At 39.1% G+C, this 22,482-nt stretch overlaps 1 protein-coding gene across 7 annotated transcripts; it reads right to left on the bottom strand.

Annotated features, from left to right (window-relative positions):
* Nucleotides 1-815: 815 nt before the first annotated feature.
* RECQL (RecQ like helicase) lies at nucleotides 816-22,441 on the bottom strand. 7 transcript variants are annotated; one of them, XR_010073952.1, is made up of 16 exons: nucleotides 21,785-22,373; nucleotides 20,129-20,200; nucleotides 18,751-18,948; nucleotides 16,707-16,886; nucleotides 15,715-15,821; nucleotides 14,546-14,744; nucleotides 13,281-13,447; nucleotides 12,873-12,954; nucleotides 11,704-11,852; nucleotides 11,501-11,618; nucleotides 9,740-9,878; nucleotides 8,765-8,856; nucleotides 6,452-6,671; nucleotides 5,452-5,581; nucleotides 4,993-5,246; nucleotides 816-2,594 (listed from the first exon to the last, which is right to left on the bottom strand). XR_010073952.1 is itself a non-coding variant. In XM_063358176.1 (16 exons), the coding sequence occupies exons 3-16, from the start codon at nucleotides 20,142-20,144 to the stop codon at nucleotides 5,052-5,054; spliced, it is 1,992 nt and encodes a 663-aa protein (XP_063214246.1). In that variant the 5' UTR covers nucleotides 20,145-20,200; nucleotides 21,785-21,874; nucleotides 22,380-22,441; the 3' UTR covers nucleotides 821-5,051. The 7 variants fall into 7 exon arrangements, 5 of the variants coding, with proteins under 5 accessions (XP_063214246.1, XP_063214278.1, XP_063214259.1 ...); XR_010073949.1 differs by having other exon boundaries at nucleotides 817-2,599; XM_063358176.1 differs by adding an exon at nucleotides 22,380-22,441 and having other exon boundaries at nucleotides 821-5,246; nucleotides 21,785-21,874.
* Between the last annotated feature and the right edge of the window lie 41 nt (nucleotides 22,442-22,482).

Genomic DNA, 22,482 nt, shown 5'->3' with positions numbered 1-22,482 from the left:
TGACGTGATTCTTAATAGACAACTATTACAGTCGCTTAACGAAAACCTTCATGGGGACTATGCATCTCAGCCACTTTCTGCCCTCTCCTAATTTCCACTGTCATGGCATATTGGTTCCAGGAAGGAGTATTTGCAGGTACTAAACTCCAGTTTGACTTGTGGTAACTAGTGACAAAGTATCTACTGTTAAGTTGCCAATGGAGGCTTAAGCTGTTTGTTTTCCATTGTAACTAGCTCCCTGGCTATATGTTTAGTTACACAAGATGCACTTGATGTGTACGTACAGGTTTGCTTCAGTCAAGTTCCTTCTTTTTTGGTTGCTAGGCATGACCTAGTGTCTAGGTGACACTAGAACTTAAGCTATTCTGTAATGTCCTCTCTGTATTCCATAGGTTGTTTCATACTGGCTTTTGGTTTTGTTCTAAGGTTGTGATTTGTGAGTTGGGAGGGCCAAACTAGAAACAGTTTGTTGTACTCTACTAAATGCAAAGTTGGCGGTACGTACTGGGCATTTTCCCAGGAAATCACTATTTTTTAAGAGAATGACTGTTTAATTCAATGACTTCATTCCACTTTTGGCAAAGGTTTTAGTTAAACGATGGGTGAAATACTAAGCTTTAGTCACTGACAAGATTCTACCAGCTTTAGTCACAGACAAGATGAAGAGCATGTTCTTAATCTATCCATCCTGTTTGTTTTATATTTAAATTGGTATACATCTGAATGTGTGTGAAACCAAAACGACACCTACCAGAACTTAACATTTATAATGAGTTTGAACTTGCCTTACTGATCATTGGCTGCTAAGATATTAAAATAATAAAAAAAATAAAAATAATCTAATCTACTATTCAGCCTCATGTGTACCTCAGCAATGCTTGAAGTCTGCAGTAGCTGCTGGCTCTTTACCAGTCTAGCAGCAGAGTTACTTGGTCCTGGAAATACTGATCAAAGGAAGTCAACGGGTATATATTTCTACCTTACTTTCAGTTAAATATTCTCCCTGCTGAAATGGGAGGCGGAAGAATTCCATAGCTGAAGATTCTCTTCAGTCCTTAGAGCACATGAGGAAAGAGATTGTGACCCTTCGTGTAGAATGGCCGCAGTTCGGCCAGCAGGATGTGGTGTCCTACATGACAGGTTGGGTTAGGCGTGGAAAGAAAGAGACTTTGTGGCATGCGGTTCGTTGCTCTCTGCAGAGGGTAGGACTGAGCAACTAAAAACATTGATGCTCTTCTAGTAAAAAAAAAAAAAAAAAAAAGTAAAAAGGCAAAAAAGTAGTTCCAAAACTCAAACTTTGACCATAATTTGAGTAATCAAATTGCCACTACTTGTGAAACATCTTAAAAACAACTTCTGTCTTCTGTTCTACTCTTATTTTGTAATCCTGAGTGGTTTTTGTCATCTTCTTGACTAAACTTGCATTGAACCTGTGTATTATGGAGAAACGCACTCAGTGTTCACCCAGAGAGGTGTTTAATTGCCATCAGCCACTCAGCTTTGTGGGATGAGGTAACACAAGAACATTTGCAGCAGTAAGTGCTGGCACTCTCTTACCTTGACAGAACCAAGACGTTATGTCAAAGGAATCATAGGTGAGTCAAGAGAAACAGCTTGCTCTTTAAAATGGTGGAGACACACTACTCTAAGCCACAGGCAAGCGGTGATACTCCTACAGTTGCTTTCTCTTTTTTTTTTTCCCCTCTTAGCAAATAGATAGGTGGAGTAGCAAAGTTAAGAGACCAGAAATCTCCCAAAGATTAAGTTTAATGTAGCCCACATTTAGGGCTTAAAGTTTGCAACTTTCAATACAGTCATGTTCTACTGCTTATAGAGCAGAAGAGTACTTCTTAGGACAGCCAGAGTCACTTCTACTTAGAATACAGATTTGTAGTTAGAATATAAGCCAATTCAACAGGGGAAGGAGGGGAAAAAGGAGAAAAGTATTTCTTGTGTGGCATTTTTTCTGTATTTCCCATTTAAAGTATAACTTTTACAAAGGGAACAGCTGAGATCAAGAAAAGGTGCCTTGTTTTTAAATATAAATTTAGGTACTTCTCAAAAGCACAGAAGAGGTAATTTTCTGTTCAAGTAACTAGCTAGAGAAACCCAGTTTTAAGAGCAACAGACATTCTAAAGGGATAAATACATACGGTATTTCACAAAAACCTCTACAAGTCAGCAGCAGTGCAATGTTGTCACAATGCCCTGTTGAAATTCTTCTCTGAAGCATACTCAAGTGTGCTGTAGTAGGTGTAAGTATTGCAGAAACAGGCCCCATCTCTGGTCAAAACCGCAGTGATGGTGATGCTCGCGTGGGCTGGAACAACTGCCCCTGGCACAGCAGAGGCTTTCATCCGCGATGGCTCCAGAAGAGGGTGCTGCAGCAGCCCGGGTCTCCAGGTGGCTGATGTCTCTCCCTGGGGCTGGTGACAGCAGCTTCACCGGTGGGAGCTGTGCTCTGGCTGCAGTGCTGAGTTGCCGGGCGAAGGAACTGCAGGAGGAGGGGAGCAGCCTGTGTGGCAGCCAGGAGGAGGAACAGGACATGGCAGGGTCTTCACAGAGACTCTGCAGAGCTAAGGACCACCCAAGCCCTGTGCTGCAAAGGAGGGAAAACCTTGAGACTACCCTCACAGGAGCAGTGGATGCAGACTCCTGCAGGAGGCAAGGCTGGAAACCTCTTGCTTCCAGCCACACAAAAGGGCTCCTTTTCCACCTGCAGCTCTGCCATTGCATTCAGGGATCTGCTTGTCAAGATCCCAGGGAGACTGCCCCACAAGGTAAAGGGGCTCAGGAATGCTGCTTGATTTCCAAAACACAACCACCTCCAAACATAAATACTCTACTCCTATGTGCAGAAGGCCAGCCCAGGTGAACAGAGAACTCCTCAGCTAGTTCAAACACAAAAAGGAGGCAGAAGGTACAAGATATCCAGAATAAATAGAGACATTGCCTGAGCACACCAGGAGGGAGTTAGAAAAGTCAGTGCTCAGCTGGAGGTGGAACTAGCAAAGGATGTGAAAGGCAGTAAGAAGAGCTTCCGTAAGTACCTTAGCAGCAAAAGGAAGGGTAAAGGAAAGCATGGTCCCGCTGCTCAGAGGGGTAGAGGAGGAGCTAGTGACACAGGACGTAGGAAAGATTGAGGTACCTGTACTTTTTGCATCATTTTCACTGGTAAGGTTTGCTCTCAGACCTCGCAGGTCCCCACGCCCACTAACAGTCTGTGGGAGTAAAGCAGTAGGGGAAGGTGGAGTTACAGATCACGTAAGACGCAAATCCACTGGACTTGGATGGGCCGCACCGAGGAGCACTGATGGAGCTAGCTGAGGTCAGTGCAAGACTGTCACTTCTGAAAGGACCTGAAGAGTGGGGGAGGTTCCTGATGACTGGGAAAAGGCAAAAAGGAGGGTCTGAGGAGTTACATGCCAGTCAGCTTCACCCCAGCCCCCAGAAAACTTACGGAGCAAATACTCCCAGAAGATATTTTCAGACACATGAAGGTGACTGGGAACAGCCAGCTAGATCTCCCAGAAGCAAAAGCATACCTGATCAACCAGACTGACTGAGATAGATAGATAACTGCCTTCGTGAATAAGGGGGTAGCAATGGATGTTGTGTACCTTGACTTTAGCAAGGCTTTTGACATGATCTCCTATAATTTCCTTACAGCTAAAAATATCAGTGAGATATAGACTGGATAAATGTACAACAAGGTAGGTAAAAAGTTGTTTGGACCACCTGGTTCAAAGCATTGGAATCTATGGTATGAAAGCCAACTAGTGGCCAATTACTAGTGGCAACGCTCACAGATCGATACTGGGGCCAATACAATTTGGGATCTTCGATAACAATCTGGATACAGGGACGGAATGTGCTCCACCCAGTCTGCAGACAACACCAAGGTTGGGAGAGATGTTGATACACCAGAGAGCAGGGCTGCTGTTCAGAGGGACCTAGACAGGGCTGACCGGGACCTCTTAGTTAAAGGCAAAAGCAAAGTCCTGAACCTGGGAGGGAGTAACACCATGCAAGAGCACAGGCTGTAGCGGGGCTGGTTAGAAAGCAGCTTTGCCAAAAAGGACCCAGGTTCCCAGTAGATAACAAGCTGAACGTGAACTGGCAGTGTGCCTCTGCAGCAAAGACGACAACTGCATAGTAGACTGTATTAACCAGAATGTAACCAGCAGTTTGGGGGAAATGACTGTTTCTGTGTATTCAGCACTCATGAGATTACAGCTAGGGTGCTGGGTTAAGTTTTGCACTTCCCAATAAGAAAAACACACCGATACACTGGATTGAGTCTAGCAGGGGGCTACCAAGCTGCCTAGATGCTTAGAAAGGAGAAGCAGGGAACTGGATTTCTTACAGATTAAAAAAGAAGAAAGCCAGGGGAGAGGCGGAGAAATTGTCGTGATCTTGCTGTTGACTTTAACTACCTAATGGAAAAGCATAGCAGCGATGGGGCCAGACTCTTCTCAGAAGAGCACAGTGGTAGGACAAGAGGCAACAGAGAAGTTGTAACACAGGAGATAACAGTTAGCTCTAAGAAATATCCTTTTTTCTTTTTTTGGTCATGAAGGTGGTCAAACACTGGAACAGGTGTTGAGAGGGGTTGTGGAATCTCCATCCTTGGGGACAGTCAAAACTTAACTGGACGCAGCCCTGAGCACCCTGTTCCAACTGGACCTGCTTTGAGCAAGAGATTGGACTAGATCTCTGCAAGCCCCTTCCAGCCTGCATGACTCTGCAATAGTGTTACCGCACACTACTCTCCCAAAAGAGTTAAAAAGGCAACACAGTAATTATTTACATTTTGTAGTCATTGCTGCATTGTAAGATATGCACCAGTTATTTTGATACGAAGCACTTTTCCCTTGACTAATAGACTTTTTCTAGATTTGAGGGTTTTAACGATACTTGTTTCCCTGATGGTGGTTTTTTTTTTTTGCTTTGAATTAAAAAAAACATTACTAAACCACAAACTGAACTTACACACTGCATTGTCCATGGAGAAGCAAACATGATTGGATCCTACATGTAGTCTGTGAAACTCAGTCAAGAACTACTGGCTGGTCATCTCCACCTGCCTGAAGCTTAATCTTCTTTGCTTTTAAGTTAGAACCACTGACTGAACTAGGCCGTTTATGTTCCCGTGACTTCTTCACTGCTGAATCTTGGGCAGTCTTTGAAATAATCTGAGCATCTTCTCTGCTTCCTTTCGAATTCGAAGACTGAGATGGTTTGTCCTGCAAGTTATAAACAAGTCTATTAAAATTCTGGCATTGTTTTTCCTTTTTTTTCAGTGTTCCCACACAAGAGAAGATAATGAGATCTATTTTAAAACCTGTTGATTGCATTACTATGAAAAATGTGTTGAGCATATACCAAACTATTAAAATAAACTATAATGGGAAAGGTATCTATATAGCAAGTCAGTACATATCTAAATACCTTGTAAACATTTTTCTTGTTTGTTAGTCCTTGTATAGTGATGACATGTGCCTCGTTTTTCAGCAAACTTGCTTTTGGTCCTATCTTCAGGTAGGATATCGTAGCAAATGCCGTGAAGCTGAAGTCTTCCCTGCATAATTTAAACCAGTGTTATAAGAGAAGGCTGGAGACAAAGACAGGCTAGACCATATAGGGGAAAAATGGGACACATTAACCCTTCTGATGGATGTTCCAAATAGCAGCTTAATTCTGCTTTATCTATTCAAGTGGATAGTCAGTTAATTTAGAGCAAGTCTGGCCAGCACTTAACATAGTTCAGTTTGTGGATTTAACATACACACACGTGTCAAATTGTTGGAATACATAGAGGAAAATGAGGAAAAAAGATGTAATAAGTCATCTGCCCACCCTCTTAGAGTGTAAAAAGTCAGCTGTACAAACAGCCAAAAAAAAAATTAAGGCAAAAATAAAAGGATTAAATATTCGATTTGCACATATTCTCGGAATTTCTAAAACCATATGAAAAGACAAACCACACAGACAGCCAAGTTACAGGAGAAGCACTGTTGTTACTTTCACTACGCTTTCTTAAAATTTCTGAGTACCACTTTCCACATTAGCCAGCCTTCATCTTAGACTTAGACTTATCTGGGCAACCCCATTTGCTTTGTTAACCGTGAAATGTAAATGGGCTCTGTATAAACAGCAGATTTCTCCCAAAGGAAGCCTGCTGCAAATTTAAAGGTTCAACCTGAATACAGAAGACCCCAGCTTTTTAAAACCGCAGGAGATGCAGCATTTCAAGTGTTCCTCCAACTTCTGTTTTAACCTTTTGAAGTACAGTAATCTCTTGAGTTTTTTAAAATACGTCAAATGCATCTGAAATAAAAGCTAAAAATGAGACTACAGAATGCATCCTATCCATTAATACTATACAGAAGTAATATGAGTGTAAAGAAAAATGACTACAGATGTTAAAAAAAGTAGTCATCTTACATACTTTAGATATTGCTGCAGTAGTAAATGGGCAATAATTCTCTCCAGTTCCTCTCGAGGGTGCTTTGGTGGAGTAACTTCAGCCACCCTGAATTTTGATACACCTTTCCCAGACCACGCATCGATTAATTTCAGTGGGGTGAGTTTCTCACTCATGTTTTCAGCTTGCTCAAGTATCTTGATTAGATCCCTGCAGTATCCTGTTATATCCATTTTCTCACATGCTACAAATAAAAGTGAAGTAACATTTCAATAGCAAGTTATAGTTATTAAGATAGTATCCATACATACATTAGGTGTATACAAATATATATATGCACTTTTATATGTATATCTATAAATATATATCTATGTGCCACATAATAGCAATGCTTTTTTGTTTGTTTTTAAACTATAACTTAAAAAATAAAGCTGTAACTTTCCCTCTGTCAAATTAGGATATATTTGTACAAAACCTCACATTTATCGCTCTACTGCATTATTAAGACTCCAATCCTGCAAACATTTTTATGTGTATTCTATGTTACAAACCACACAAATCATTTCAAAGAAGCATTTACAAAGCATAAAATTTGTAAGATAGCTACTATGTTGCTCTGCAGCTGGATTCCTTTCCCTCACCCATAATATTTATTATGGAAAGATTAGAAAGCAAGGAGGAATTGAAGAATGTAAGTGAGACATTTCTTCTCTCAAGACACAGACAAAATGAGACAGAAAAAAAAGTAGATTTAATTGAACAAATTAGCTTAATTATGAATAATTATTCCGAGCACTAACACATCCATGTAGCACATAATGATCATGCTTCTACTGCATGATCAGATCACGGCATAGCATTACCCCAACTGCCTCCTCCAATGCTAAGAATTAAATACTGAAAAACTAGTACAACTACTAGGTTTCCTCAGACCTTGCTTATGTATCACAAGGCCCTGGGGGTAAATCAGCATTAAAAAGGATATATTTCAACTACACTTCATCATATGGCTCCTGTAAGTCTTGGGTACAAACCAGCTGCATACTCTTCTCAAGCTCTGATCCCAGTATAAATTTCAACTAAGCCCCACTTCCAACTAGAAGATCAAAAGGCATTGTTACTTGCATGATTTTGCAAAAGTTTTTACCCCCCAAAAAATATACAGGGAAATAAAATCTAGTTATGAGAACAGTTTTGAATACAGAGTTGTTCCTAAGTTTTTAAGGTGCTGATCACTACATTATCCAAATGCTTTGCAACAGATACGAGGTATGAGGAGATGGTATTTTCCACATATTACAATTCACCTGGTCCTCAAAGAAATTTAAGGTGGTTTTTTGTGTCCAGTTAGAGATGCCCAAGACCAACTTTTTCTCAGCACTCTTTCCAGAGCTTTCTAGCTTTCTATAGCATTTCCTATATCTAAACCAGAACTCTCACTTAGATGCAACAGGTACTTTGTGCATCTTCAGAGACTTACGGCTTTCTGGACATACCAAAAATGACAGTTAAAACCAATGATCACCCACGAAAGTGTAGTTTAAGGTAGCTACCCAACACCGCCCAAGATGTTTGTGGGCAAAGCAGCAAAAGAACTTATGTCGCAGAACTGCATTCTACTGAAACCATCCTTCTAACCATGCAGCAGGTCCTGTTTCAGCTCATCTCCCAAGTTCCCCCTGAGTCTGGCCCATATGCCTTCCCTCTTATAATACCAACTTTCTTCCAAAGGAAGAGCACGCACTAGACAGACAATGTGCTGTTTGGGCTAACACGCAGCAAAATCCTGAATTAGCATGCTCAGTTGTTCTGCCCAACTGTCATGCACAGTCCTGACACAGGCAGGTCTCACGAGTGTGCAGCACTGAAATCTTCAGAGACTTTACCAGGCAAGATGTAAAAGGACATGCGCAAACTGTGTCTTCTCGGAGCCTAAGTGTGAACAGTTTGGCATGCAGAGAGCAAGAAGCTCCTTCTCAAAATAAAGCTTTCACACCCCGAAAAAACCCTGAAACAAAACCCAACACATACCAGAATCTTTTTAAAACAGGTAAGCCAATCTCCCCCTTGCCCAGAGCTTCACTGTCTGAGCCCGAAAGACACCAAAGTGTCTGGCCTCAGGCAAAAAGCCAAACCAGGAGGAGTCCTGCGAAACACCCTGAATTTGGCAAAACTAAGCCACCAAAAAATGATGTTCATAACAGAAGAACCTTGGAAACAGGCAGTATTATGAGCACACTTTACAGAAGTTGCTCACAGTTTGTCTAAACTAGGTATTTCTTTAAGCCAACCTTCTCTATGTTCTCTGTCCTTGGTTATAAAAAGCAATTTACTTACAGTTCTCTCTACAGCAGTTATCACACATTCCGTTGCAGTTTGCAGAATCCCATACTTCATCAAAATGACGGGCTATGAGAACCCGGCGACATCTGAAAGAATAGAGAGCGAAGAGGGAACTATAGAACATAAATGTATACATCCCTGTCATAAATCATGAAAGTGGCAAAAAGAAGGTCCTCTGCGTCAGCTCATATCTCAAAACAAGCACGAAGAATTATCCAAGGAAAAATCAGAAAACAAACACTGCAACACAGTATTCCCTCTCAGTTATGCTAATAGGAGTAACTAGTAGCTTTCAGCAATACTGAACGCTGCTGTAGAAAGAGTTTGATTAAAGCAAAGTAAGTATAATCTGCAATTCCAATAGAATGGAAAGTCTTAAGAATATGAACTAATTCTTAAGACTGTGGCCAACAAAGGCTATACTGAAGACACAAGTTGCCCACAACATAGATACAAGTGTTTTCCACAAAGTATTCAATACAGCTCAGTGCAGCGGATGAAGCATTAAACGCATGTGGATTCCCTTGTGGCCATGAAATACTGGTACCTTAGAGTGAAAAAAAAAAAAGCACTCCAGTATTTGTTCTGAATGGGATTTGAAATACAAATGCTGTTTGTTGACAGGTATTTTATCGCAACATAACTGCTTCCAGAACTTTACCCTGAGGCTGGCAAGCAACACACCAACATTCAGTTATGTGCAAGTGGACACATACTGAGCAGCCAAACCACAAACTCCAAACCCAAGACTGTTACAATGGTAGTATTTCTGTAGTGTGGTGGGGTTTTTTTTGTTTTGTTTTTGGTTTTGTCGTGTTTTTTGTTCAGTGGGGGTTTTTTTTGTGGTTTTTTTTTTTTTTTTTTTTTGTTTGTTTGTTTTTTTTTTTTTTTTTAAACACCTCTAAAAACCCCAACAAAATTAGCCTAACTTTTTAAAAACTAGGCAGCCAAGCCACCACAGTAACTTACTTGTTCATATTCTGGCAGTAAGACACCATATCATACAGTTTCTCTTGCCCTACATTTTCCATCACTACCATTGAGCTGATTCTGAATATGTCTCCAAAGCCATAATACAAAACGCAGTCAGCTTTTTGGTCATCTCTACCTGAAATGCATTAAAATAAACAAAAAATTTAGACTTTAAACTTTAGAAGGGATTTACTTTAAGCATAGCATTTTCTGGTACAAATTCCACTCTTACTGCATGGGCTTCTGCAGTCCCCATACACAGAGTGCACAACTATAACGGAATATATCATGCACAACATATTAGCCAATAGAACATAGCATGATACGGACTAGAAATAAAACAGATTTAGAACAGTCTTCTACAACTACAGAATTAAGCAAACTTAAAATACTACACAATGAAGATTTTGACTCTTTAACAACTGAAAAAATATTGATGTCATATAGAAAGTCAGTGAAATCCCCTTTTTCTCACCCTAACACCTCTTGGAAAATCGTTGCCAAACATATCTTGAAACTTAGTTCTTATTTGATTAAAAGACATTGTGAGCTTCAAATGCCTTAATAGGTATTAACAGTGATAAACAAAGAGAGAATTAGATATGACTTAACAAAATATTCCATTTAAAACCGACTGTATCTTCTACAGCTGAACTTAGATCATCTCTTCCTTCCCATTGCTAACCTTTTCCAGTAATGTGCTGATGGGTGCCCTCTTGCTGTTTACAAGATCCAGAGAGCAGAAAAGGTCTAAAAAAACTACTTTTAAAAAGTTTAACATATAACAGAATGGAACTACTTCACATGGATGGGCAGTCAAGGGGAAAAAGGAAGCTTTCATAAGCCTAGTAGTACGTTCAGGCAAATGAGTAGCAGTGCTTAATTAATCCCCGACCCAGAAGAATCTAATTTAATTTGAGTTATGAAAAAGAAACACAAAAAAGCTTGTTCTCATCACCCCAAGTTGATAAACATTGTGAAACAACTACTTCAGCACCTATACGGTCCTTATCTCTCTACTGCATCTAGCAGATGCAAACTCCCACAAACTTTGATGACTGTTGTATTTCTTCGGTCAGCATTAAGGCCAATTTCTTTCATACAGGCACAGTTAAAATCTCAACCAATTGCCCCCCAGGGTCCTTAAAGAGCTTTCCTCCACATAGACTAAAATGTGCCTTTGAAAATGTAATAATGCACAAGGTCAAAAAAACTAAAGCAAAACAAAACACCACAATGCCTTTTTTTTTTTTATCCATAGCAGTTATTTAGTGCTGCTATAATTGATCAATCCTTAAAATTCCATGCTCCAGACTCCTCATCCTACTTGTATTTCTGTGGCCACTGAAATTCATACAGCAGTTAGAAATCACCTAGAGACAATCTGAGCAAATCATGCGTCCCAGCTGCTATGCAAAGAAAAAAAAAATCTCTTCTGCAACATACATCCAATCAATGTCATGTTACGAAATTATTCTGGTAAGCCACACATGTCACAAACATCAAGTAATTAAAAAAATGCTGAGTAAAGGGCTAGGTACCCAGTTATTCTTTGCTACACTGCAGTACAGAGACCCAAGATCACTAATGTAATTTAGATTTGCTTTAAAGCCTCTTTACAGAGGCAGAGTGGCATTATACACCTTAGAACCTGTCTTAAAGACAAGACACTTTGCACAAATGGCTGAAATCAAAGTACAACATTATTGGTTTAACAGATGTAAATGGCTACTTTGCAAAAGCCATTTCCTACAATACCTGCGCGTCCACTCTCTTGGTAGTAGTTCTCCATGGATTTGCTCATAGAATGATGAATTACAAACCTCACATCAGGTTTATCAATTCCCATGCCAAAAGCAACAGTCGCCACTACAACCTGAAATAAGATTAAGAAACCATCAAGATACGAAAACACAATTTGTTTAAATGAGACATAAGTCTATGAAAAGTATCAACTTTACCTGGATTTGATTTGCTGCCCACCCTTTGTGAACTTTTGTCTTATATTTAGCATCCATGTTTGCATGGTAAGTCCCTGCCTTAATTCCTAGTTTCTGCAAACTCACAGTAACTTGTTCAGAATCCTTCTGAGAAAAACAGTAAACGATTCCTGCACAAAAGTGAAAGATGCCTTATTGTGATGTCTTTCAAAAATACTTAAAAACAACTCTGAAAGTTTTATCACCTTAAAAATAAATAAATAAAACCAGTAAACAATCTCTGTGCCTATTCAGTTTGCAGTACTGGTAGTTATGAATGAAACTTCAATTATCAGCTTTGACTTGGAAGCTAAAGAGAATGCCAATCCACATAATCATGAAGTATTCTATTAATGTTCAAGGAAGACAATGGTTATTAATGCTTACGTAAAGGGGTGCTGTTCCTTATGGCATCTATGATATTTCACCTGAGGTTTCAGATAAATCTGCTCTTTGTCATTAGTCAGTCTGCGCTAAGTCAAGGATTACACACAGACCCACGCAATTTGCGATCCTCTTAGCACAGTTTAGACTCAGGGAGCTGCTCAGCACAGCCACAGAGCTCCACAGCAGAGACCGGGACAGACTAGTGCTCCGGAAAACTGGGTTCCTTTGTAGTACGGCTCTCCTCTTTATTTGCAGTACATAATTTATTGATTCAGAGTCCACTTCTACAGTGCCGCATTCATCACAAAAGCACAACGCACCCCACCACACCCCCATCCTGGACATTGAATAATACATGAATCTTAGGATGAAATATGAAAAAGTAGTGTTAAAGACAGTAAGTATGCCGACACATAGCTACTAAATGTCATATGCATGACTTAAGAACATAGAGATAACCTTTTTGAGCCTTCTTTTTACAATCTTAAAATTGCTATTATTCTTATCTATGTAAGCATTGTTCTACATACATCACAACATTGTATTTCAATACTTCAGAAGATATAAGTAAACTGTAAAGACATTTAAACACTAATCATTGAAAAGAGTAATTATTCAAGTTATTGATCTTATTAAATTTCATTTCTTTTAATGCTGAATGCCTAATGTATGGTGAAACCAGAATGTCTCAACACATTTCAGGAGCATTGAAAACATCCCTGAAATGCTGAAGGTTACAAAAAATAACTTTTTTTTTTTTTTACCTGAAAGTCCTTTGTATCTTCCATTAATGATCTTAACTATGTCCTCAATGAAATCTTCATTATTTGAAGGCTTATGTCGAACCTCAAAAACATAATAAGCACATGACAAAGAGTTCTTCAAGTGGGCACACAATCTGTCAAACAATCCTATTATTCTGTATCTACCTACCTCTCCCCTGTACACAGTCCTACCCTACTAAGCCTTGCTCACAAAGACAAAGCAGCCCAAGTTCCTCTGCACATGACAGCAAGTTCAGCAAGAAGTCATGAAAGAACACCATCATTCAGTTGAAAAGCTATTTATTATTAAAATGTATAATTGGAAATCTATTCTAAAATTCATCAACCGTAACTTACAGAAGATAATATGACTACCACACAGTCAAACAAACAGGTAGTAAGACATACCTCATAGTAAAGATTGGGCCGGTTAAAAGATGCAGTAAAGGTAATGCACTTCTGAACATGCAAAATTTTCTGAGCATCCTTTAAAACATGATTTGTAGCAGTTGCTGTCAATCCAATCAAGGGAACATTGGGAAACTGCCTTTTCAAGATACCAAGAGACTTGTAGTCTAAGCATGAAAACAAAACAGGGAAAGAAGAAGATTTCTCATACCTTTAATCAAAGTTAAAAAAGATATTAATGTAGATAGCATTCAATGTGGTAATACTGCAGTAAATGTTATTATTGATCAATTTACTACAGAACTAATTTATACATCCAAATGAAGTAATAAAAATGTTGCATTTATCAAAATAGACACTTTCTCTTCCAATTGAATTTTATAAACGCAGCCACAATTCAGAAGGCAAAATATGTTAAAATAGAAGTTATTAAAAAGTTAGAAAAATCTAAGTGGCACTGCATTAATGAACATTCCAGTTATTTTGCAGATTCGTTTTTACAAACAGCTTTTCAGTAAACATAGTTTTGCTAATAAACAAGCAATGTGGAATTTGGATACATAGGCCAGACTGTACCAAGGAAAGATTCTAAAGGCTCAGTGCTGACAATCACTTGCTGCCTTAGAATAGAAATGAGCCAGAGGTACATATCCAAATTCCACGTTCCCCGTTTAACTGGCATGGCTCTTTGCTCAGACACCACTTTCTAACAAAACTGCAAAGGTTGACTTTACAGTTACTACTGCTCCAAATCAGATGTTCTTCCAAAGGCAAAAAACCTGTAAGCAGTAACCAACAGTCTTCTACAACTAACAAGACAGGAAACAAACTGAAGCACGCTTTCTTTCCTTGCAAGTCAAGGGCATTTGTTTCAACTTGTTTTAGAAGCAACTAAAATACATCTCATGAATTTACAAAATGCTCTACCTCTGTCACCCAAAGTGCTAGGGAGAGGTGTACAGAATGACACTTTTTCATGTAGCAGTAAATTAAAGATGACTGTAAAGTAAACTGATGTAGGAGTTTTTCAGAACACTGACAGCAAAATCTACATTGAAATCACCCCCATTTGCATGAACTTAGCTCCTGGACAAGGATACAGTAATTTGTAAATAAAATGTAAAGCCCTTGAGCTAACACAGATACTTGCCATACAGTAAGCATTTACTTAACACATGAAAAAAGCTCCTGGCTTTATTTCAGGCCTAACTCATTATCTATTGATGCCTGAATAACACTGCAAATTGGATTTCTAACAAACATACCAGGCCTGAAGTCATGGCCCCATTGACTACAGCAATGGACTTCATCTACAGCAATGCGAGCAAGACACCCTGCTTGATAAGCTTTCTCTAGCTTTGACATGAACATTTTGCTTTTTGCAATCTTCTCCGGGGTCACATAAATGAGCTTCAGTTGCGAATTTCTGTTTAGCATTTCAGTATGAACCCACTTCACATGTTCCTGTTCAAAACAAAAGGAGAAATCAGGGGCTAACATACTAGGATAACACACGGAAGTTCCTTAGCGCCAAGATTCTTAAGAGGTAATTAACAATTCATAAGGGGTAATTAACAGAGACTCATAAACTGTTACACAGTATTTACCACTACTGTAGTAAGTCTTTGCAGAAGATTATTATATATAAAATGTTAATTTTAATACTTAGAAAATCTGTCACAGAACTCTGATAAAGCAAACTATTGAGTATTTATCTTCGCTTCATGATGTGGTATCAGTATTTTCCCAACAAACACAAACACATGTACCAAACATGCCCATGGTATAACAAGTGTAAAATAATTTCTTACACACAATTGTAATCTTTATTACTGAGTTTTCAATGCGCTCTACCTCAAAGGAGGCTCCAAGTTTGGCACGTTGCATCAAGCCACTAACCTATCAAATCCAGTGCCACGTACAAGTTAACAACCATGGCCTCCTGGCAGTCAGGAATATATATTTCACTGTAAAAAAGAATTGACTAATAACAGAATGGGAAATAAGTTGCTTCTTGGCTTCTGGATCAAACAGCTTACCATCCTAAAGTAAGATAAATAATTATATGTAAAAGCCTGCACTGCTCAACATGTTACTAGTGGACAAAAATCACCTACTCCAATGTTAAGTCTAGAAACTGTGCAAAAATCTACAACACACATCAGCCAAAGGTACTCACATCCTCTAAACAGTCCCATGAAATCTATTTATTCCATGAAAGGTGTTGGCTTAGATGCGTTTTTGTCATTAAATCAAGAATGCAAGACACTTACTCGCTTCATCCGTACCACGGCACGTAGCTGGCAAGATACTACTGACAGAATGGCATTAGCTGATAAAACTGCCATTCATTCAGTATTCATAAGTAACAGACAGAGGCAAAACGATGGCACATATACCACAAAAGCCATGAAGACTTGGCAGTTAAACATACCTTACTGCTTGAGGCATTTAATAAAGTTGCAGAAATACCAAGCTGTTCCAAAACCATGAGCTGATCTTCCATAAGCGATATCAAAGGACATATCACAAGTGTGAAACCTGTAATAATAAATCACTGTGCAAACTGAACAGTTCAGATGTCACAAATATCTCCTCTAACACTTTCTATTAATGCATCCGACCTGTTCTAAAGGAGCTGCCAAACGTGAGCTTAAGTTTCATACACAATATCAGATTCCCCTCCTAGATAGCTGGTGAGTGAGTGCCAGGTCACACAGAGATACTTCCGACCAACTGCCTGTGACATTGCACCTTCTCTTAGAACCTAGACCACAAACAACTGACCTGCAACAGAGTATAAGAACTAATACACAAAACAAAGAAAGTTGGATTCACATTTGTGCCATGAGGTGCTAATTTACCACACAACTAAGCAATACCAGGTATTTCTAAATTTCGTCTTTGTAAATAAGTAAACTTCCATGCAATTGGATGGGTTATTTTTCAAAAAAAAGCTTAGAAAATAGAACTGCATGCTTACGTTTAAAAAATGAATACACAAAGTCTCTCCCAAATAATCCGAAGCTAAAAAACTTAGAGTGGAACCGACAAACAACAGAAATCCATACTTCAATAATTTACAGTCTGTATATTGAATTAAAAGGAAAAGAAAGGAAAAAATAGTGACAAACTTTTAAAAAGTTCTTTCAGTGTTTAATACTATAACATATTGAAAGGAACCTAGATAAATTAAATCTAAATCACATCTAAAAGGCACGTTTATTTTGAAGTTGCTATTGCTCCTTCATAAAAAATAAAGAGAGCAAAGCAAATATTTCTAGTAAATCTTTGCTCTCATATCTTTGCTCTTTTTTCCCTATATTGTGATATTAGACACCAATATAATGTTCATTCTCCACATAACTATAAAAGGGAGAAAATAAATCAAATTGTTTACATATGACTTCTTCTTCCCTTACATACCATCAGAACAGACAGCTGGTAGCTGATAGCAAAGGCTCTTTCCACCACCTGTAGGCATGACAAGAAATATGTCCTTTCCTGCCATTGCAGCATTTACTGTTTCAAGTTGCAAGGACCTAAACTTCTGGAGTTTAAACTTGCTCTGCAGTGCAGTTTTTATCTTCTCGTACCATGGAAAATCTGTTAAAGGGAAAAAACCAAACACATTTCATAACCAAGTTTGTTCAAATACAAGAAGGAAGGGCAATTTACACATACAATAACTAAATTTGGAAGGAATACAATTTTAGATCTGGGAAAGTGTTCAAAGGTTCAAAAATGTCACACAAAAAGCTACACAACCCGAGTCTGTATAAACGAATTTCTAAGGTGGACCTTTGAAAACCCTATGAAATGTAAACACAATCCACCTCCATGCTAAAGGCTCTCATTGGGGATGAAGAACTTCAAAGTGCTAATGATCAAGTTAATGGATTAGTCCAAAACTAAATGGAAATGAGAAGCTCACCTTGAAAATCAGTAAAAACAGACACTGAGCCCTACAACAGCCTCACTACTAAGTTGCCCAAATGCTTCCCTCATACAAATGCAGTGATTACAAACAGTACAATGAAGCCAGGGCTACCATTTTTTACGTATATTCCAGAGATAATAAGCATTTATTTAAAAAAAAAAAAAAAAAAAAAAAGGAGTGGGGAAGAGTTTAATCTTCCCCAAAATAACCACCTCAACATGCTTATAATATTTTTTCTTTTCTTCAATAAAGAGCTAAAGACTGCATCATTTAAAGAGATAACACTGTAAAAACTTAAATTTCAGATGCATCAGGAAGCATATTAACCATTTTCATATTATTAAAATGCAGAAAAACTGTGGGAACTCCAGGCTACACCACAAGCAATGCAAGAATTAACTTTGGGACTTGAGGTGACATTGCTCCCTAATTGCTACAGAGAGCACAGCCAAGATCCAACACTCTGAAACCAAGAAAAGCCTACCACTGACTTCAGTGAGCTTTATACTGGGACCAAATTTAGCTACTGCTCTTATTCAAGATGTACACAGCATTTGATTGCAAAGATGATGGTTTTCAAAGCATAGGAGGAGAGAATTAGGCACAAAGCCATACAAAACAAACTGATTTGTGCAACAGCATCAATTTGCAATTATAAAGTATCAGTATTCTTACATATGCATAACACTTTTCTCAAACACAGACAAATATGGATTAGACTACAAAATTAATTAATTTTTTAAAACGCCAAAAAAGAGAATACATACAATAAATACAGACAGAATTAACAATGCATTTCCAAATTGCAAGTGAAGTAAAAGAGGAGGGGGGAAAAAAAAAAAAAAGAAGATCTGAATTGAATTTGACTAGGCATCACGTGGTCAAGACCCACCAACTATCCAGGACTTCAGCTGATGTTTAACTTGAAAGACAGCGCTTCCAAAAGAGCAGCAGCCCCCTCACCACCATGGCACAGTTGCCACTTGGACCAACGCTACCATACTAAAGTATTCTATGTTACTTTTGGTAGTCAGCATCCATCTAATTTGCATTAATTTGGTAAGACAGTGAGGCTACATAACAGTTAATTTAGTAAGATAGTGAGGTAGACATAACCAATGTCCTACCCACTCAAGCAAGAAGAAACACAAAGACGGCAAGAAGTAACTTTGAGAGTGCAAGATTTTTATTATCAAATCCCATAAAGATCCAGAATAATTATTTTTAGAACATAAATAAACAGGGACTATAAGTATTGCAATATATCCAGGTTTACTCTGGGATTCTTATAGCAAATCAAATTAAGTTGTGACTTTACAAAAAGAAAAGAATAAAAGTAGTTATAACAGGCCATTCTCATGATAATTCTGCCAGAAGAACTCAGATCAGTATTTAGGAATGTCCAGAGAGTTAAATACAAAATTAAATAGGACTGTATCATTATCCAAACAAAACTCCGTATGAAAACGTTTTTCCCCTACTGAGTTAATTTACTTCTACGTTAGAATATTTGAATTTGACTCTGCAAACCTTTTTTGTTCCATGCCTCAGCTGAGGTTTCGGTGTCTTTACTTCCACCTGCCTCCAAGTCTCCTGAGGACTGCTTTATCAGGTTCTTCACCCTCATCTTCTTTTCAAGGAGCTCCTGCTGTTTATCCACAAGCTCCTGAATCTGCATCTCCACTGCTTGCAGCTCATTTTCAATGGAAACCAGTACCTCCTCTAGCACTGAAGGGAAAAGCAAGGTGAAAGCACAATAGAGACTACAGTAACACGCTAATCCCAGTTTTAAATTATATTTTAATTAATTTGTTGATTGAGAACAGTCAAAAATCAAACAAAAACCAAAAGCAACCTAGAGAAACAGACAGCCTGACAGGCCTGCTGATAAGATTATAGCATCTAAGATTGTATATGCCATGTAAAAACACTTAGCAAGGCTTAACAACGTATTTCTTACATTAGTCATATATACACAGGTATAATGTAAATGGTACTCTCTGATGGGAGATACGCAACACCATCATTGCCTGCATTGATTAATAGTGAAAAACATATATCACAATCTAGTTTCTCAAAAGCAGTGCCTCTCCAGAGAAACACTTGAAATTATTTTCTTTTCTGCAGGTGCATGTTAAGCAGTGAAAAGCATATTGCATCTGCCCTGATATTAAAGCTGCAAGTGTTACAATGAAGATAACAAGTACTCCAGCCAATTCCAAGGTGAGCACAACATTAAAACATTTTTAATAGAAAGCATTTACATGAGAGAAGCAACGTTAATCTCAGCAAGTAAAGGCCTTCTGAAGATGGAAATGGGGACATTAGCAAAAAGCTACATTCCATGCACCCAGACCTCCCTCCTATGCAGAGCCAGAGGATCTGCTGAACGTCAAGGTTTGAACACAGAAGGCAAAAGCTTTTGCAAACACAAGCCATTCTACAGATCTGAAAAAACTGAAGCAAATTTTCCCCAAAAGTTTGGGTTATGTAAGTGAATCTTTGATGGGAATTTGCCTCTTTACATCCTAATATACATCTCTGTGAAACGGATTGTGTTCTAGAATCCAATCCCCAGGGCTTAAAATAACAACACATACCACAGCATGCCAGGCCTGTATCACTATTTCAGGAAACAGTTGAAACTATCTTAAAATATGAAGCATATTTTCAAAATATTGAAAACTAAGTAACTTCCTTGACAAATGTGCTTTTTAGTTTTTAATCTAAGAAACAAAAAGTTATCCAGTTTGAACTTTTTCTTCAAATCTGAAGTATAACATAGACCCCACCAATTCTTTTCTAGATATATTAAATTAATATAAATAACAATCAATAACATCAGGTGATTGTGTCTGTTAGCTAAAAGATGGCAAAATGAATATATTGAATACTAATTTTGGATTACCTGCAACAGCTGCCATTTTTGGAGATTAGTGAATGTTATCCTTAGGAGATCTTATTAACTAAGATACTGTCCCTAAGAATAAAATAAATAATAAAAAGAAGAAGAAAAATTATGTCATTAATACTCCTTCTAAACTTAGAACAAATTTACTGCAAGAGATTATTCATTAACATAGAAGGTGTTAATATTACAGTTTAAGTACTAGTTCATTTAATCTGCCCATACAAATATGCCCAACTAGATGACAACACACTTTTTCCCTTCTGCAAAAGGGGCAGATACCAACTCACAACTAATTCCTAAGGCCACAGCTCGCCAGCCTTCTAAATGAAACCAAGGGAATTTTGACCAACTCATAATTTCCTACAAGAGGCATTTTGTAATATAGACCAGTCATTCCCCTACCTTCAACCTATCTTTTTTTCATCTCTTCAAGAACTATTTTACAGAAAATTCTGAACAAATTATATTGTGCCCCTTAGAAAAGTAGCCACCATAACACCTAGAGGATCTCCTAGGAGGAAGTAGAAAGGTAGCTTGGTTCAGAGAAGGGGGGACTGGTTTTGACTAGGTTATCAGTGAGATGAATTCAGAATTCTATTTATTGGCTAATTTTTTGAACACCACTTTTTGCTGTATTATATGCTAACAATACAAAACTCAAGAGACTTGATATTCTCTCACGCTTGTTGAATTCTGAACTATTTACGATATACATGGGACCCAAATCTGAGGGAAGGTGAAAGGAAACAAATTCTGCAGACTCTCACTGTATGCTGATCCTAACTTAACAAATATTTTACTGCATTCCTGTAAATGGGGGGGAAATACATATAAAAAAGAATGCGTGAATAAAACACTGGTTTTGCCAGAAGAGGTTATAATTAAAAATAAGTTAAATGCCCACACTTCAGAAAAAAGTTGTTTATTGTATAAGATAACTCATTAGCATCTTAGTCACCCACATAATTTGAGTTACTCAGTTCTGTCTTTATACCACCTGCCCCTTGCACGAATGTGTCTGGAAATATTAGTCTCCCTAAAGTACATAGCAATTAGGGGCATCCAGAAAAATCAGTAGCTATGGCACAGACACACTTTAAATGCAATATGCTACTTCTACCCGCCCCGTAAACACAATCCTCTCAAATATCATGAGGCTGACAGTTCAGGAAACATAAGCCATTTTCTTATCCAAGGAGTGGAAAGAGAATGAAAATTGCCTATGAAAGTTTCCCTATATGCTGCTAAAGCTCCAGAAGTCTTTAACTTAGCTCCTGTCTCTGAAAGAAGTAGCTTAGCGTACCTTATAACTGATTCTATATCACCACTGCCAACAAAAACCCCCAATTACCATTTGACCCCTCAAAAATGAAGCTCCTAAGAAAATGAATAACGAACTCATATCTTATAAGGCACAGAGGACAAAAGGCAAGTGGAAGCATCCTGCCTATTAGGCCAGTTTTACCCCACTGTAAAAACAGCTGAATTCCTGTGAATTCATCACATTACAGCCTTTTCCAAATAGCCTGCTAGCAGGGAAAAAGAGGCCTCTAAGCAGATGCACACTAGCCATGTTAGAACAGACAGGTGAGTAATCAGCATCACTTTCCACACGGATTTTAATCAGCATCCCAGCACTGAAAGCCTTCTTACCTCACCTTCTATCCAGCCTCCAAACTAAAGCTCGTCCGCCCCGAGTCTAAGAAGTGAGTGATGTAGACAGAGCATTATCAAACGAAGAACCTTTAAAATTAGGGAATAAAGCCAACAACAGTTGCATGGTGTGTCACCTCAGCAGTGGTTTAACCGGGTAAAAAAATCCCCCCTCCAACAATACAACCTTGAGAAGCCACCTTAAAAAAAAACTCATTAAGCGGCCGCGGGGGAAAGCCAAACTGGCGGCAGGGAGATATGTTTACAGGGGCCGTTTCAGCACCCGTCACCTGCAAGCCGAACACCAGCTGAGGGCAGGAAGCGAAGGAGCCACCGTCCCCGGGCAGGGCCACCCCCTGCGTCCGGGCGGGCCGGCGGGTGGCTGGAGGCTGCTGGGGCCACACGGGCGGAGGCGGCAGCGGCCAACAGACCCCTGCCCCCACCGCGCCTCATCGCCGCCTTCCTCCCGCGCGAGGGTTACCGCCCTGGCACGCGCCGCCCCACCCCGCCTCAACGGTGAGTGCCGGGGCGCGCGCGCCCCCGCCCCGCCTCCCTGCTCCCGCGCGCTGGCCCCGCGGCTGCTCCCCGCTCCCACCTGCACGGCCGGCTCTCGGGCCCCGCCCCTTCCGCCTTCTGCAGCTGCCGGCTTCCCTCAGCCAATCGCCGAGAGGAGGGAGGAGCGCGAGGGTGGTCACGCG

Source organism: Chroicocephalus ridibundus, chromosome 1, assembly GCF_963924245.1.
Source record: "Chroicocephalus ridibundus chromosome 1, bChrRid1.1, whole genome shotgun sequence".
Classification (NCBI taxonomy): Eukaryota; Metazoa; Chordata; class Aves; order Charadriiformes; family Laridae; genus Chroicocephalus; species Chroicocephalus ridibundus.
Note: the sequence above shows the minus strand (reverse complement) of the source record. Positions and strands in the feature narration are given on the sequence as shown.